We start from the raw sequence: 17,173 nt of genomic DNA on the forward strand, positions 1-17,173 counted from the left end.
AGTAGACGAATCTATTAAAGACATCAACGTGATGTAACATTCATCCGTAGGGAGGTGAAGACCCTATGTACTCTCCTCTATATCTCGACAAAAAAAATAAAAGTGTGACTATTTCTCAGTCAATTCAGAACTAATTTTGTTCTCAGTCAGATGATGTCATTATATTTTAGTTACTAGTCATGTTGCAACCCATGACTACCACGAATCACGATACAAATCAAAATGGTGTAAAACCTGAGTGAGCACTAGTTGAGAACTAGCGAATCCCAAAAAATAATATGCAGTGACGGAAATTGTTGTATAGCAGGACTCTTTCCGAAATTTCCTTGAAGCTGAGAACTAGTGACCACTCCAGTAATCGATGGCGCCACAAGTGCATATATGCCTGGGCAAACACATACGCCAAATCAGCTGAGACATCCCGATAGGGACATACACCCCCGTTCCCAAACATACAACTTTTCCTTTAACTCAGCAGATTCTTCAGAACCCGCACACATTCTATGTGAGCTCGCCAAAACGCGACACAGAAGTACACAAGACGTTACGGCGTACCGGCCGGGAATAATCCGGGATGCATGGATCAAAATGCAGACATAATAAGCAGCTCCCAGCATTCAGGATGGTACAGCTTTAAGCTCTCACGATTCATCAACTCCTTTGAAAAGCCGGCTTAAACCCGCACGCCTCTAATTAAGCACCACGGTTGCACTCATAAGCTAGTCATGTCACCCTCCAAATCTTCACATCACAGTCCAACGAGCCACTACAAACCAGAGCACAGCAGCCAGTACAACGAGACTTCTCGTTGCAAGAGCAGCCCTGATCGCCTCCAACCAACACCAATGCCAGGCTTTTCACGGCCGCGCCATGGCCGTCCAGGACGGCCAAGCAGGAGTACACGCCCTCCTCTCCACGCCGCCACACCCTCGCCGTCCTGTCTGCCGACCCACTGCACACCACGTCCCCGGCGGCCGCCAGGCACAGCACTGCCTCAGTATGCCCACCGAGTGTGCACTTCACCTCCATGCCGCCCGCCGCGGTGCCCTCCCACACGACGACGGACCGGTCGCACGAGCCGGAGTATAGCACCAGCCCGTCGACGCCTACCGCCAGCGCATTCACCGCCGACCTGTGCCGCTCCATGGTGGCAACCAGCGTGAGGTTCTTCTGCCCCGGGTGGCGCCTCCACGTCTTGACCGTCCTGTCTGCCGACCCGGTGAAGACGCAGCCGTCGGACGACACGACGACGGCGTTGATGGCATCGCCATGGGCCGGAGCGATGGACTCCACGCAGCGGAGACTGGGCAGGCGCCACACCTTGAGGCTCCGGTCCCAGGACACGGAGTACATGTGCGCGCCATCCGGGGACATCGCGAGCGCGGTGACCGCGTCCACGTGGTGCACCCAGGTTCGGCTCCTGTGCCGCCGGACGTCGACGTAGTTCTTGGGGAACAGGAACGTCCGCAGGCAGTCCGCGGTGGTCGGCAGCACGCTGTGCAAGGCAAGGTGGCTGCTCTCGCCGTTCCGCCGGCCGGCCTGCCACACCCTGATCTTGCCGTCCTGATGGGAGCTGACAAGACCATCGCTGGTGGCCATGAGGCACTTTATGGGGCTGTCGGTGATCGCAACATCAGAACCGCACTGCTCCTCCTCCTGCATGGCCGGCGTGCCCATGTCCAGTGGCCACAGCTTGATGTGCCCGTCCGACGAGGCGACGTAGAGCGAGTTGCCGTCCACGGCGAGGCCAGAGACGTAGGATGAGTGGCCTCTGAGTGTGGAGATGCACTGGAAGTGGCATGGGCTGAAGGATTGAAGACTTGATTGTGATGAGAGTGATATGGCTTGGCAGTTAAGCCCTTGTTCGGAGTTCAGGCTCATCATGGACTTACTTGGCTTTGCTGTTCCTGTGTGCAAGACGAAATCATGGATTAAAATAGGAGGCAAGATCTCAGGGCAATTCTGCAAAGCAATGAGATAAGAAAAAGATCTGCATGCAGACAGACAGGAGATTATAGTAAGCCGCTGTCGTGATTGACTAGTGACGCAACTTTATAGCAAGTGGCATCAACGGATTCTTGTTATCTTGTAATTGATGTCTCAGAAAGTTTCATGCGAATGCAAGGGAGAAAATTCAACTGACAGGTACTTAAGTAGGGGAAAAGACGGTCTACACTGCTTTAGATTTTTTTTTCCTTTTTGGCTGGGAAAACGCGTTGGATTATGAGGACAAGATTATTTGTAAAATGTCTGTCAAAATATGCCTCTGCTTTCAGAATTAAAATCATGTGCAGCGCTTTTATGCACTTGTTCTTTAATTGCAGAGAATAGTAATTTTTAGCAAGACCAGTCAAGTAGGAAAGAGATGTAGGACACATGAAGGGATGAATACCTAACATGCTAGCATGGAGTTGCCTTGCTAGCTCGAGGAGTACAGTCAGCTTCACTTACATTCACGACCCAATCTTTTCTCCCCACCTCCCAGCACGCATGTTCTTCCACCAAAGCTTAAAGCTTGCAATGATCGCTGTGCCGTGATCTGATCTTTTATCCATGTGCAGCTCACTTGGGAGTGATAGCAGATAAGGTCCAGCAGTTCCTTGTAGGCTTGTAGCATTGCATACATCATTGTAGACATGTTAAAGGAAACCATTTATTGCGCTTTGTTTATCAAACATCGAGAAATTCTTGCAGCCACCCTAAATTTTAGAGATATCAGAGTGATACCGCAAATCTGCTGTGTTGCATAACATACCGGCAAGAACAATAACTTCATGATCAATGCGGCGCGCATCTCACACTTGGAATGTTTTTTTTTTACTGTAACTACGGCAGTCTGGACCTTTATATCAAGCATCTAACCAGGGAACATGTCTTTTTTACAGGGGGAGTCACTCAGCATCAGCAACAAATAATGTAGAGATCTTAGCTTTGCTAACCAACACAAATAATGTTGAGATTGGGAGTAAGCTTGTTAGGACTTAGAAACAAACCTGGTAGTGGTGTTGTTTTTATCCATGTAGATTGAATAGAAGAATGTGCTGCTTTAGCTGCCCAGCAGTCTCAGTCAGCATCAGCAACAGTGGCCTGTTAGCACACAGCCACACAACCTGCAAATTGAAAGGATTCTAAAATATAAAGTGATATTCTGAAGACAAGATTAGCTATATTATCCATCCATAGTGATGTATTGCGCTGCAACTCACCAGACATGAATAAAGTTGTTCATAATGAAATACAGGTGATGCCCTACAGATCTGTTCATGGCTGGCCACTGCAGCTTTTCGAGGCTCGGGATGCACTCAGGTAAAGGTTTTTGGCCCGCAGGTCCATTCTGAAACCCGAGTTAATAATAAAATAATATTTTACGAAAGAGAAATATATGGCAAGATATATCATTTGGAACCTATGAAAGAAAATAGTCATCTACAAGTTTCGACCTTGTAGTAGTCCATGGCCTACGGTCGTTTCCAAGACAATTTTAGGCGCTTTGGTGTATTCTCTGACTTTTGTTTAAAAGAAAGTAGGGAGTAGAAAAGATCTTGGTTGTGAGAAGACGAATATTAATAGTAGGAAAGCAGGGAGTAGAGACAACCAGACAAGACATGTTTGAGAAGGCCAGTCGCTCTCTCAATATGCAAGAAGCAGACAGCCATTTAACATGCTACATCATAGATTGTTTAATCAAGGATGAGAAACATGATGTAGCGAAAACAGAGATAGGATAGCCATACAGGAGCACGGACCAGTTAAAGCTCGTACTGGAGAAAAGCCAACTGCTTAAACAGGAAATCGTGCACACACTAACATTCAGTGTACTTAGCTCTCACATGTAGAGTATTCTTACTCGGGAAAAGAATTCACAAACGAGACCAAAGGAAGAACATGATCAATTTATCTACTGGTATCTATGTTTGATACAAATAACTAGGAAGATAAGAATATAAGGAGCCTTTTAGAGGCACTTACATGACTGACGCAAAAGTATGCAAGAATAAATAAGATCACGCTGCTTACCAAGCAAGCTCCGCTCCATGTCTAGTTTGGTTCCTGGAAAACACAGAAGGTCACTTGAACAGAGACAGCATGCCTAGCTAACCAAGATTACTGTTACATATGCAGAATTGGATATAATGTGCAAAAGGTAGGTAAAATAAAACAAAGAACAGTTGAACGGAACAAGTGGTCATGTGAGAGCATGCTACTCAAGAAAAGTGGAATGGGTACTAATATTTGATCAGAGTTGTCACTCATTGCTAAGACACTAGCTTTCTAGCCTACTGATTTTTCAAAGAAGCCACTGTTGACCCAGCTTGGCGTTTGACAAGTAAATTGTACCCATGAAAGCTGCACATCTTAAGGGGTGTTTGGTGTGGCTTTTTTTGGCTTTTGGCTTTGGCAAAAGCCACCAAAAGCACCTAAATAGGTGCTTTTTTGGCTTTTGGATTTTGGAAGCCAAAGAATAGGATCTTGTTTTGGCTTCCAAATCAAAGCCAAAAAAGCACTATTTGGTGGCTTTGCCAAAGCCAAAAGCCAAAAGCCCCCAACCACCACAGTGCAAAGAGGAAGGGTTTTCCTTGTTTCTCCATTTCACTTGAAAACATACGATCAAATTGTACAACCCAGCAATGCAACTTGGGCACTCTATTTGTCACATGACTCATGGTACAACTTGGGCATCCTATTTGCCACAGGACATCAGTGTTGCTACCATGTTGTCCCTGAAATTTAGAGACATGAACTATCTTGACTTCGATTATAAGACACTGCTTCTCTCTGGGTGAACCTTATCCCTTCCAAATGAGCTAAACATTGAGAAAAGATCAGACCACGGCTTCATTGCAAGTTCTCGGCTTTGGTGGATGAATATACATGCTGGAAAGTGGGGAGGAAGGATCCAACAAAAAGAAGATGCATGCACGACGAACATAGCAAGGCAAATTCACGTTAGGTGCAATAGTTGATGTGCATCTGCATTTCAGGCCTACTTGACTGATTCTTTTATTTATATAATTAGCTTTTACCAGCAAGAAAGGATGAGTGCATAAGAGAACTTCACCTTTTAGTGTTAAATGTCTCCAAGAATTATCCAGTGAAGGTAGGTGGAATGGAGCACTATTCTGTTTTGGGTTTTTGTTAATTGTAAGTTGTAAGCCTTTTTGGATCTCTGTCCACTGTCCACGTGTGTATATCAATATGTGAGGTTTATGGGTTGGGAGTCCTGGCCATCTCAGGCAATCAAATCTAGGTCCTCAAATCCTCCCCTCCAAATGCACAGACAAAGAAAATTATGTTTCATGCAAGAGTGAATAGACCAGTGGATATGCATTGTCTCCTTAATGTGCACCTGTCCCCGCAACATCTAACTGTGGCAATGACAGATTGTTTGGAGGGAAGAAGAAGTCCACAGGAATATACCATGAAACAGTAAGGGTTTATGGGAATTAAGAAAAAAAATCCTATCCTACAATAAGATCCTAACTGATTCAAGGCAATAAAAAGTGTAAAGCGGCCAGTTTTTACAAATGTATCATATCTATGGAGTACTCTTTTGGTCAGTTTTTCTAAGCTAACAGTTAAAATGCAAGAGAAAAGGAACTGCTGGCATATTGAGAAGTAATGTGTAACAGATTTGCTTTTTTCGAAAGACAGGGGTAACTTAGCCAAATTAAATCTTTGAACAGCCTATGTTCAGTTGGCTAAGGTACAACAAAAAAGGTGCCCAATCTACTCTTAATGATAAATCTCTTCCACAATCTGCTACAAGAGATGCTAAATTGGCTAGCCTTTCTCGAACCTGCATAATAATGCCATGGCAGTAATCCACGGGACCACTAAGCTAAAACATCCAGAGTTACCAAGGAACAAGGGTCTCAGCTAGTAAAGTAGTGGAGGTAGTCTATTTATTAGCCTTAAGTTGTCCAGGAATTGCACAAAGCATGTCCCTTGTGTGGATGCAGTTTATTCATTCCAACAGAAGCAAACTTTCGTATCTTTCTACAAACAGAAACATTGTACTTGCGTAAGATAATGTCCCCAACCAACTTCTCTAAGGCTAATGTTTAATGCAAAGAGCAGTAATTCTCAATTTCTTGCTAATATTTTTCGGTCCACATGCATGTTGTTCCCATTGCGGAAGACAAACTAATGCCCAAAGGACCATGTCATACAGCACAGATTGGAGTTCATCTAAACAGCCTTGTTCATGAAAGCCAGTCACTTTGGTTATGGTAGAGCTTTTTAATATGGATATACGTGCATATGAGTAGGGTTGGATTCAAAATCCAGATTCAAGCCATGAAGTGCATCGACAAAAGTTTCAGAAAACTTTCTGAAAGGTAACGCATATTGAGAGATTTCTCAATGGAACTTCATAAACAAGGGATGTCATACATGGTAAAAGAGCACGAGGAGTCAGAAGGTAAGTACTGTATAAACATATCTCAATGAGAATATGGACTAACCAACTCAAGGTGAATACTAACAGAACTCAACCTTCCCTAAAAGCAACTCAAACTTTGCTTATACTATTCAATAAACAAGAATAGTTGATGCAGAAGAAGACCAATTTTCAGCCCACTTCTTTTCAAGGTTCAGCAAATGATCAGAAATGGATGCTAGATTGAAGTTACAGATAACCTCATCTACTATGACAAGCATATGTCATCATTTACTACTGTACTGAAAAGAATATCGCCTCAACTATGGTCAACAGATCTGCAACAAATCCTCACTTAGCATAACTTTATAACCGGGGGACAGTGCATCAATAAACCATCTAATATAACAAGATAATACCCCGCGCGTTGCTGTGATAATTTATAGCGACATACATTAGGAATAATTAGTAGTATGCAATATGTGTATTTGAACTAATAGCATGATACACCTGATCAAATTTAAATATGTTAAGAATGGTGAATATTCACTGAACAATGTTTCTCAGATTTAGCAATAAAATAAAATAGTCATATCTAATGTTAAAATTTTGTACTATTGACAATTAGTTACACAGTTAGACCTTTAATATATATTCAAATTAGTACTATTAGCTAATGTTAGCACCTTTCTATAACTGAAAATTGTAGATATTCATAAAAGGAAAATTAGTGAACGGTTAATTTTTCACTTGTTGTGGCATATGCACTAATTATATCAGGTAGTTTGCTTCAAAGATAAGAAAAAAGATAGCAAAGTATCATAAGAAAAGGGGGAAATGCGTCAGTTTGTATGAAAGCAGTGATGGACATACACATGCCTCTGCTACTGCTGGTCACCTTAGGTATCATCTGAAGCTAAAAAGATACCCGGCACACACATTCAGAACCTATGGAAAGAATTATACTGCAAATATGAACAACACAATGATATTCTAAATGAAGCAACAGCCATGTAAAAGATAAAAGGGAGTAAGGATTGCTACCAACTTTATAATTGTTTAGATGTTTCAGACATTACATCAAGCGCCTGGCTATTAATCTTGCAAGGTATTTGGAAAATTCATTAAAAATATGAATTGCCGTTTTTCCCAATTAGAAGCAGATCCATATGGGATTGTTGCCTCCGCGCGAGCGCCATCCCTATGTAACATACTTAGGGAGCAAAGTCAGTATTACGTACTTTCGCTTTGCAGATAGATGCCATTAGTAGAGAAGAATGAATGTAGGAACATGAATTGCCTCCCTGAGAGAAACAGGAACTGGGAAAAAGAATAAGAAGAGGTTCTTGACAGCATCTGCAGGGCGATGTTGACCTAGTGGAGCACAAAAACTTCAGTCCATTGATGGTCATTGCTGGCTGTTGAGTCTGTAAGACGCTACTGACCTTCTGAAGAAAGGGAATCAAGTATGTTGGCCAGCAGAGAACAGTCACGTAGTAAATAAACATACAAATACTGCATGATCAAGAATAGGCTAGCCGCTATCCATATGGAATATGTACATAGAAGTCCTCTAGGACTGATGGAGACCCTGATTCACTCGTCTCCGAACATAATCAAGTGAGCAAAGGTTAAAATAAAAAAGCTGAGAAGCAATGGCAAAAATAATCGAAGGCCAAGTGCAGGATGTAAATAAAATAGTACAGAAAGAGTGAGAAAGTGGGAATCAGTAAGAACCTGGTATAGGTAGAGGACTGAAACAGGGTGAGGGCTGCTGCTGCATCCCAGCAATGCTCGGTACGCCCATAGGAGCAGTCAATGAGCAACAACAGGGACTTCAATTTTATCAACAAAGAACGATGATGTCCCACCCAACCCAAGGGCGAAGTCTGCTGAATCTCTAGCAGAGTCACGGCGGCGGAATCAGACAGGGGCTCAGGCTTCAGGTGTGGGGATGATGAAACAGAGCTGTTCTCAAGCAGCTAGCTTGAGCACCAGGTGTGGGACGACAGGAACTGAGCTGATGGTCTTACTTCCCAATAGATCTCAAAATGCACAACCCATGAGGACAGAAACACAGAGGACGTACTTAAGAGAACACCTGAGGGTCTTACTTCCCAATAGATCTCAAAAGGCACAACCCATGAGGACATAACCACAGAGGACCTACTTAAGAGAACAGCATCAATGCATTATTTAGTTCATATCACTCAAAATGCTTCTGAAAGCAGAAGTCATATAGCTATGGCCTGACATACTTATGCCACATCATCAAAGAAAAATTAAAAAACCACTAGTATTTCAAAAAATTGAAGCAGATATATAGTATCAAACTGGTTGTACAGTACAAAAGAGTAAGGGCTTTGTTAACAAACTTAAAATTTCAGCTAGCTTTATCTCTCAGAGAACTATCTGAACCGATCACATTACAAGGTTTTACAAGTGCTAAACTTAATATATGCATATGAAATTGTGCAAGATCCCAACCTAGACACAAGGGGATCTCATGTATCGAAAAGAGAGTACCGTACTGAAATGCAGTATTGGAACATACAAACACGATGCCGCGTCATTCTTCGGCTTCTCGGACATCCCCGCCTCCAATGAGCTATTCTACATCAAGACCGCGCGTCCCAGTGTCAGTTGGAATCAGGAACCTGCAGTTCGACCTGGTGATGGGAGTGCACCCCATTCGAAACTGGTGCGGATGTGATGGCTTCGTCTTCCTTCTCGTCGTCTGAATCCAGCGTGAACTGCGAGGGCATGCCCTCCATCTGCACCTCCTTGCCCAGCATCCTGTACCCGCTCGACGGGCTGGAGGAGACGACGGCGGCGTAGGCCACCGCCCCCGCGAGCACGAGCAGCGCGAGGTGGCCGTTGAACTGCAGCGTGGCGACGGAGCGCGCGCGGTGGTAGTCCTCGTGGGTGCGGCACTTGATGGTGTAGTCGGCGCGGGACTCGGCGTGGAGCGCGCAGCCGGTGGCGATGGCGCTGGTGAAGAAGGAGAAGCCCATCTGCACCATCCAGGTGCCCTGCAGCGCGAGCCCGGCGGCGCGCGCGAGGCGCGGCGGCGCGGCGTCCGGGGCGTGCGCGGCGAGCAGGGTGGCGCCGAGGCAGACGGTGACGGGGACGAGGAAGAGGTCGAAGTACTGGTTCTCGATCCCCGCGGCGGTGGAGGGGCGGCGGTGCGCGAAGAGCAGGAGCTCCTGCGCGAAGGCGGCCGCGAGGAGGAGGTCGAGGAGGTGCGGCGGGGCCGGGGCGGGCAGAGGGAGGAAGGGCGCGAGGGCGTAGAGGAGGAAGAGCGCGGCGGCGGCGAGTGTCGGGCAGCGAGAGGTGGTGCGCGGAGAGCAGGGCCGAGAGGAGGCAGAGGGTGGAGAGCAGCGCGGCGAGGAGGTGGCGGTGGGCGTGGTGCGGGGTGGTGGTGCGGAGGAGGCGGCGCGGGAGCGGGAGCGGCGGGAGGCGGAGTGGGAGGGCCTCGAGCGCCGCCAGGGCCAGCAGGCCCAGGCCGGCGGCGGAGTAGGCGAGGAGCCCCGGCATGTGGCGCCGGGTGGTTCGTCCGGCGGTGGTGGATCTGAGAGAGGCGTGGCCGGGCTGGCAGGGACGACGTGGTTTTGGTGATCGGATCGGCGCGGGAGTCGAGTCAGCGGCGATTCGGTTGGGCCGGCGGTTGGCGGCTAGCGACCGACCCGGGATGTGTCACTGGGCGCGGTGTTTGGTAGCCCGCATCAATTTGCTGCAGTGCAGAAGGTCCCTGCTCGTCGTAGACGGCTCTAGGTATAAAAGTCACGTTGTTTGGTGGCTGCACAGAGTTTTTTTTACCCCGTGGAAATTTGGACTCTGTTCGTTTGGTAGATCGGTTTTCAGGTCTAGTAGCAGCGTAGAATGACACCTCTGTTGTTTGGTTGCAATCCAAAATCCGCTTCTGCTTACCTCTTTTCTTCAGTGGAGAGGTTACCAGCGATCAACAGCACAAGCAAGAACATAATCATAGTTCAGAAAAACTTAGCACTGGTCATAGACGACACGAGTTGGACACACCATTGTTCAGACACGGTCATAGTTCAGGACACAACATAGACGATCATAGTTCAGTACACGACAGAAACATCAACTAGACATGACATGGTAGCAGCGACACAAAACCAGGTGACGTGGGATTAACTCGTCAATGCCTACGTATCATACACTTAGGGTTTCGTAAGAAGTAGAGGGCAAGTAGATCTCGAAGGTTCAGCCGAACAAAAGTGCTCAACTCAATATTACGGTGGCTAGGGTTACAATGATTCGGTCCCTTCTTTCTCCCTCGGCTTCCCCTTTATACAGGAGGTGAAGCCGAGGCTTTTCTGTGTCCTACAAGTTACCAACTGTCGAGTCGCATTGGGCTTTTCCTATATTGATACAAGTTTCCTATTACAACTCTACTTTCCTAACCCGAAAGCCTTCAACCTTTTTGGCCTCCAAAGCTTCGAGTCCATGGGCTTCATGCTTTCCTGTAGACCTAGGGTACTTATTCGACATGCTTGGTAGGCATACCTATGTCACCAGGTGACATAGGCATGCCGAATAGGCATGCCGAATAAAACACCCGGGTTATCTGCCGAGGATGCGAGGCCCACGACCCGAAGCTTTGAAGGCCCAGAAGCCCAGAGAATTTCGGATAAGGAATATAGAGTTGTATTAGAAATTATATAATGATACGGGAAAGGCCCAATACACATTCTCGCAGTTTGTAACTTATACGTCACGAAATCCCTCGGCTCCACCTCTTATATAAAGAGGAGCCGAGGGAAGAGGAAAGGGATCGATTCAATTGTCAACAAAGCCACCGTAACTTTAGTCGAACATCTTTGTCGGCTGAAACCTTTGAGATCTACTTGCCCTCTACTTCTTACGAAACCCTAAGTCTACAAACTGTAGGCATTGAAAAGTTAATCCCTTGTCAATTGGCACCGTCTGTGGGAATTGGAGGTCGCAAGGTCGTGATTTCGATGGCATCGTCAACATCATCATCTACTGCAAGCAACGATGGACGGAGGTAAACGAGTCCAACCTGATCTCGCCGATTTTGTTCCTGGCCCTCCCGCCCGTTTGCATGCATATGCCGATATGGAGGAGTCGACGGAGATGACGTTCGGGAGCTTCCGCGTCCTCGTCGGAAAAGAAGGATCGCATCATCTCGCGACACCGATTTTTTCGGGACCGTTAGCGGTCGGATCTGATTTCTCGGGATTGTCAACATCATCTGTCGAGTCAGGCGATGAGGAAGTTTTGCCGCCATGCTTCACCAAACCAGCCGACGACGGGGCACTCACCGATCTGTTCGGAGATATGACTTTCGGGTCGTTCACGGATTCTGATCTGGAAAGCGACTCAGAAAGCTTCAACAACAACGACTTCAACAACCACGGCTTCACCAACATCGATTTCATCGAAACCTCTGCTGATAGTAGGAAGTTCTTCGCCGATCTATACGACGTTGTTACCGACCCTGAGGTTGATGAGAACACAACTTCAATATATCACCAAATATGTGCGATCGGTGGAACAAGCCGACAAGAGGATGAAGCATCTGAGGCTTTCGATGATTTGGGCAGTCTTTACATCGATCCCACAGATCTCACACGTGGAACCGGCAACACGTACATCGGAACCACGCCGCGGGAAAAAGTGCAGCTGCCGCAGGAAGCATGGGATAGAGCTCAGAGAGCCATGGATGGCACGGAGCCGATGGCCACTACAGCCACGACGCAAGCGTTAGAAGCTTATCAATATAAAATCGCTCGTTCTAAACGAGAGCTAGAAAAACAAATGGCGATACTCGATGAAAGAAGAGTTGCAGCTGCTACGTCGAGTGAGCGCAGGGCCAACCTGAGTCGACACTCGAGGACTTCGGGAGATAGTCACAGGAACACACATTCAAGAGCAAGATCTCGACTGGCAAACGTGCCCGAGGAAGATCAGGAGAACTTGATCCAGAATCTCGACATGTCCTTTATGTCAACAGATACGAGAGGGGATATTATCCCGAAAATCCCGGAGGCAGGGTATATGGCGACACACGCTTACATAATGGCATCTAAACCACCTCAAGGAGATCCCAGAGAGTCACTGTACCAAATGGTTATGGCAGAGTCGGTATTATGGGGGCATCAATAGTAGGAAGAGAAGTTGCACCACAACCCGAAAGTGCTCCACGCAAAAATAGTCCAAGACAAAATAGTCCTCGACCTACTGCGGTAGCATCACGAGACGCTCCAAGAGATGGTGACGCGAGAAATACAGTGACCCAGGCTCGAGTCAACAGAGCACGGGAGGAGAGGAATCGCGAAAGTACAACACAAGAACATCGGCATTCACCAAAAGTTAATGATGATGACTTATGCGGACTCCCTTGCTTTACCCGACAGGTTCACAAAACTCGAGTGCCCTCTAGCTTCAAGTTGCCTGACAACTATAAAAAGTTCGACGGACTGCAAGATCCTGAGGATTGGCTAGTCGATTACCTGGAGACAGTGAAGCTGATGGGCAGAACAAGGGCAACGGCCATGCAGAGCATTCAGGTCCACCTCAGCGGAGCCACAAGATCTTGGATAAATAAGCTACCGGAAGGATCCATCGACAGCTGGAAAACTTTCGAGGACTTGTTCGTGAGGAATTTCCGTTCCACATGCAAGAAACCTGCGTTAATAGTGCAGCTAAGTACTTGCAAGCAGAAGTCGGACGAATCGATGAGGATGTACATTCAGAGGTGGAGCATCATAAAAAATTCGGCCGAGAACGTGTCTGATGAAAGAGCAATCCACGCGTTTGTTGCAGGAATCCAAAGAAGAGATCTAATCGAAGAATTGGGTAGGTCCAACCCAAGAACAATAACAAACCTTATGGAAATAGTGAATCGTTGGGCTGATGGGGAAGATGATGTTCATAACAAACGACAGAGGTCGAAGACGACACACCCGGTGGCATCGCAATGGTACAGACACCTGCTCATCACCTCAGTGCAGGTGTGGTCGAAGATGACCACACTGTACTCGAAGGAGGACACCTTCTTGAAGATGAGGAACTGGCCTACCTTAAGCTGATGGGACGGCAAAGCCCGCCCACCCTGGTCGATGTATGCGTCATCGCCTTCTCTCATCGTAGTCATCCTCCAGTTGCAACCAGTGTTGGTCTTCATGATGATGTTCGACGGGATTTCTCCGAACCACCTAACGAAATCTTGAGGGATTAGGAGTCGGCTGAAGGTGGGCCTGAAAACGATGCGCGGGAACTGGTCCGGCCCTACGTCCTCCTGGAAGTGTCCGACGTTATCCGCCCTTCGCTTCTTCGACGGTCCCTCGTCGAGGGTCTCAGTAGGTGACCCAAGCTTGACCTTCTCAGTCTTCCACAAGAACACATGGCATTAGAGGTGTGCCTGCTCACAAGTACAGATGAAAACGGACATTGAAAACATTAGTGAGGCCTCATACATTGGCTCATACGGCAAGTCAAGGGACTTCCCTCAAAGTAAGTCTAGTGTGCAAGTAATGACACACACACGACTAAGTTTGAGGGCATCACCTTGCCTTCCAGTGTGTCATTGTTCAATCATTGGTTAATGCACTAGACAAACAAAATGAGGCCTCATATATAGGATCACACGGCAGGCAAAGGTACTGTCCGCAAACTATATCTAGTGTGCAAATAATATGGCACACATGACTAAGTTTGAGGGCAACACCCTGCCTTCCAGTGTGCCATTGTTCAATCATTGGCCAATGCACGAGACATACCAAAATGAGGCCTCATCTATTGAATCACACGGCAGGCAGAGGGACTGTCCACAAAGTAAGTCATGTGTGCCATATGGCACACACAACTTAGTTTGAGGGCAGCATCATGCCTTCCGTTGTGCCATAGTTGAATCATTGGCCATTGCAGAACTAAAGAAGTTGTTATCACCAGAATTTGACCAAGTCTGGAGATGGGCCGTGATTAATTGGGCTTAGAGGATATGCACGGAAAATATTCCCGAACCGGCCTTGTACAAGAAGTTTGGGCAAGATTGCCCGTGTATCTGTAAATATAGTAGGATACGTGTCGGTTAGAATTAAGAGATAGAGTTTAGCTCGTATACGGTTGGGTTTATTCCCAAGTTAGAGAGTCTACGGACTATAAATATGTATCTAGGGTTATTGAGAAAGGAGGACGATCACGTTCACAACAAATCAATCTAGGCGCATCGCCACCCCTTGTTTCGAGGGTTTCTCCCGGGTAAGCAACATGCTTGCCTAGATCGCATCTTGCGATCTAGGCGATATCGGTTTATTCGTTTTTGGTGTTGCTCGTGCTGAAGCCTTTTGATGGCGAGCAACACCCTTATCTTAGGTGTTTTGGGGTTGATCACAATGCTTTCACGATGCACTTGTTTAGCTACGCTTCCCTCGATATCTAGCTGCCCTTACACCTATTTTAGGTGTAAGGGCAGCACCTTGCTTGTTCGTTATTTAGTAGATCTAATCCGTTATAGTTGCTCCTTGTTCTTCAAGGATTGGTTTGATATCCGTATGGTTAGGTCTTATAAACGGGTTGAAGGATCCGGTAGTGCGTAAGGTGTGGTTTACTAAGCTCTAGAGGGATTGTTCCGGGGATCAACTTCACGTTGGTTTTTAGGCATCTTTAGTGTTGGTTTTCTATCATCTTATGTATCTGTTAGGCTCAATTACGCATAGGATGTTCCGATTATACAGTGAAAACCCTAGACTATCGTATATTAGCTTAGCTTGATATCGATAAAGCATGATCCCCATGTCCTTATAAATCTAACATGAACCATGGGGCAATCGGCTCTTTGAGCCGATCCACAGAACAACTTAAGAGCCGATCGGGGATCGTATTTAATGTTTACGTGTTTGCCATGCAGGAAACTAGTCGAAGCAATCCATCACCTTCCTGACCAGGTATAGGTCAGGTGGCACGCCCTCGTAAGCACCAGGACGCGTGTGCCAGAAGGCATTGCGGGCCGTCGCCCGAGGGACCAGGGTCAGCCGCAATCCTGGGAGCCTCCCGGCTCTACTGTGTTGCCCGTCGTTGCTCGCCGGTGGGTTTCTGACCGCAACACATTCTGGCACGCCCGGTGGGACAACATCATCGACGTCTGCAGCAACCATGTCAAAAGCTGCGGAGGAGGTGGTTGGCGAACCAGTCACGTACGCGGATGCGCGAAGAGCGAGAAGAAGAAGTATGATGAGATGAAAGCCATCTTGGAAGCCGATCTCATCGGCTCTTTCGTGAGGACCCGTTCACATGGCGTGAGGTGGAAGGGGTTCTCCCCTGAAGGTGTTCTTGAAGGAGTGGACTTGTCTACCCCTTCGGAGGAACGTACCAGAGCTCTGCGCCAGGAAATCAATTACATGGCGGCTCATTCTCTACACCGCTATTCTGAGAGCCTGGTGAATACTCTCGAGCGCGTCGCGGTCCGTGTGGTGCAGGAAATCATGAAGCATCAGTACTCCCCGTCAGGACCCACCCTAGGGACTCACCAGGGAGAAGTACCGCTCCAGATCAGGCCGCCGCTACCATTCGCGCTTGCGGCACCGAGCCGCCGGGTTCACCGGCGTACGTCGTCTACAAGGTTGGAGGCGATCCTAGCGATTGCCGGTTCCTATATGAGCCGCCTAAGGAGATCCCACATAGATACGTGTGCACATACGTGCCGGATCGCAATGCCTGGGCGCGCACAGGCCGGATCGCACCAACAGGGATTTCTGGAGTAGATGCTGATAAACAAGCATGGCTGGCTAAATATGCTACTGGAACGAGTCATGAAGGCTCGGTCCCTACAGCTAATACCATGGAGCAGATCAGCACTATCTTGAGAGACCAATTCGGCATCCTGCCGAAGAGGAAGACAATCGGCTATTCCAAGCCGTACCACGACGAGTATGACCTGATCCCGCTGCCACCCAAGTATCGGCTCCCTGAATTCTCAAAATTCAATGGAGCAGAAGGATCTAGCTCAATAGAGCACGTAAGCCGATATTTGGCGCAGCTGGGCATGATTTCAGCGTCAGACCAGTTACGTGTGAGGTTTTTCGCACAATCTCTCACGGGATCAGCCTTTGGATGGTACACGTCGTTGCCACCAAACTCAGTCCGGACGTGGAAGCAAATGGAGGAGCAGTTTCACGTGCAATATCACTCAGAGGCTATCGAGGCCGGCATTGCCGATCTGACACAGGTGCGGCAGAGCGGGGAGAAACGAGTATCCGAATACATCCAACGTTTCGGGATCTGTCGGGAACCGATGTTATTCGGTTCGTTTATACGAGAAGGAAGCGATCGATGCGGCAGACTCGGGCCTCGCAACGCCGATCAAGGATCTAACTTCCCAAGCAGAGTACAGTTCATTGTCGCACATGGTACAGAAACTCACATCGTATGAGCAGCGGCACCCTGAATTGTACCAGGACAAGTTCAAGCGTCCGGTAGGCCTCGTTGAGATGGAATAAGCTGAAGATCCGGCGCCAGACCTAGAGGTGGCTGTAGCTGAGTGGACTCGGGGGGCAAACCCCGTGTCCTGCAAGTGGGTAAAACCGCAAGGGCCTCCAAGAGGGTTTGACTTCGATTTGAGCAAGGCTGAGCAGATTTTCGATCTTTTGCTTAAGGAAAAACAGTTGAAGTTACCCGAAGGCCATAAAATCCCTACAGCACAAGAAATGAACGGGAGGCTGTACTGCAAATGGCATCACTCGTTCACCCATACCACCAATGACTGCAAGGTGTTTCGTCGGCGAGATCCAAGTGGCGATAGAA

The 17,173-nt window shown here is 47.5% G+C and overlaps 1 protein-coding gene and 1 pseudogene across 2 annotated transcripts; both read right to left on the reverse strand.

Annotated features, from left to right (window-relative positions):
- Positions 1 to 579: 579 nt before the first annotated feature.
- LOC124674647 (protein JINGUBANG-like) lies at positions 580 to 2,414 on the reverse strand. Of its 2 annotated transcripts, none has more exons than XM_047210693.1 (2): positions 2,393 to 2,414; positions 580 to 1,907 (listed from the first exon to the last, which is right to left on the reverse strand). In XM_047210693.1, the coding sequence occupies exons 1-2, from the start codon at positions 2,397 to 2,399 to the stop codon at positions 724 to 726; spliced, it is 1,191 nt and encodes a 396-aa protein (XP_047066649.1). In that variant the 5' UTR covers positions 2,400 to 2,414; the 3' UTR covers positions 580 to 723. The 2 variants fall into 2 exon arrangements, with proteins under 2 accessions (XP_047066649.1, XP_047066654.1); XM_047210698.1 differs by lacking the exon at positions 2,393 to 2,414 and adding an exon at positions 2,007 to 2,116.
- Positions 2,415 to 8,683: 6,269 nt separating this feature from the next.
- Positions 8,684 to 9,938, reverse strand: LOC124674661 (annotated as a pseudogene).
- Between the last annotated feature and the right edge of the window lie 7,235 nt (positions 9,939 to 17,173).

Source organism: Lolium rigidum, chromosome 1 (genome assembly GCF_022539505.1).
Source record: "Lolium rigidum isolate FL_2022 chromosome 1, APGP_CSIRO_Lrig_0.1, whole genome shotgun sequence".
In the NCBI taxonomy this organism is placed as follows: Eukaryota; Viridiplantae; Streptophyta; class Magnoliopsida; order Poales; family Poaceae; genus Lolium; species Lolium rigidum.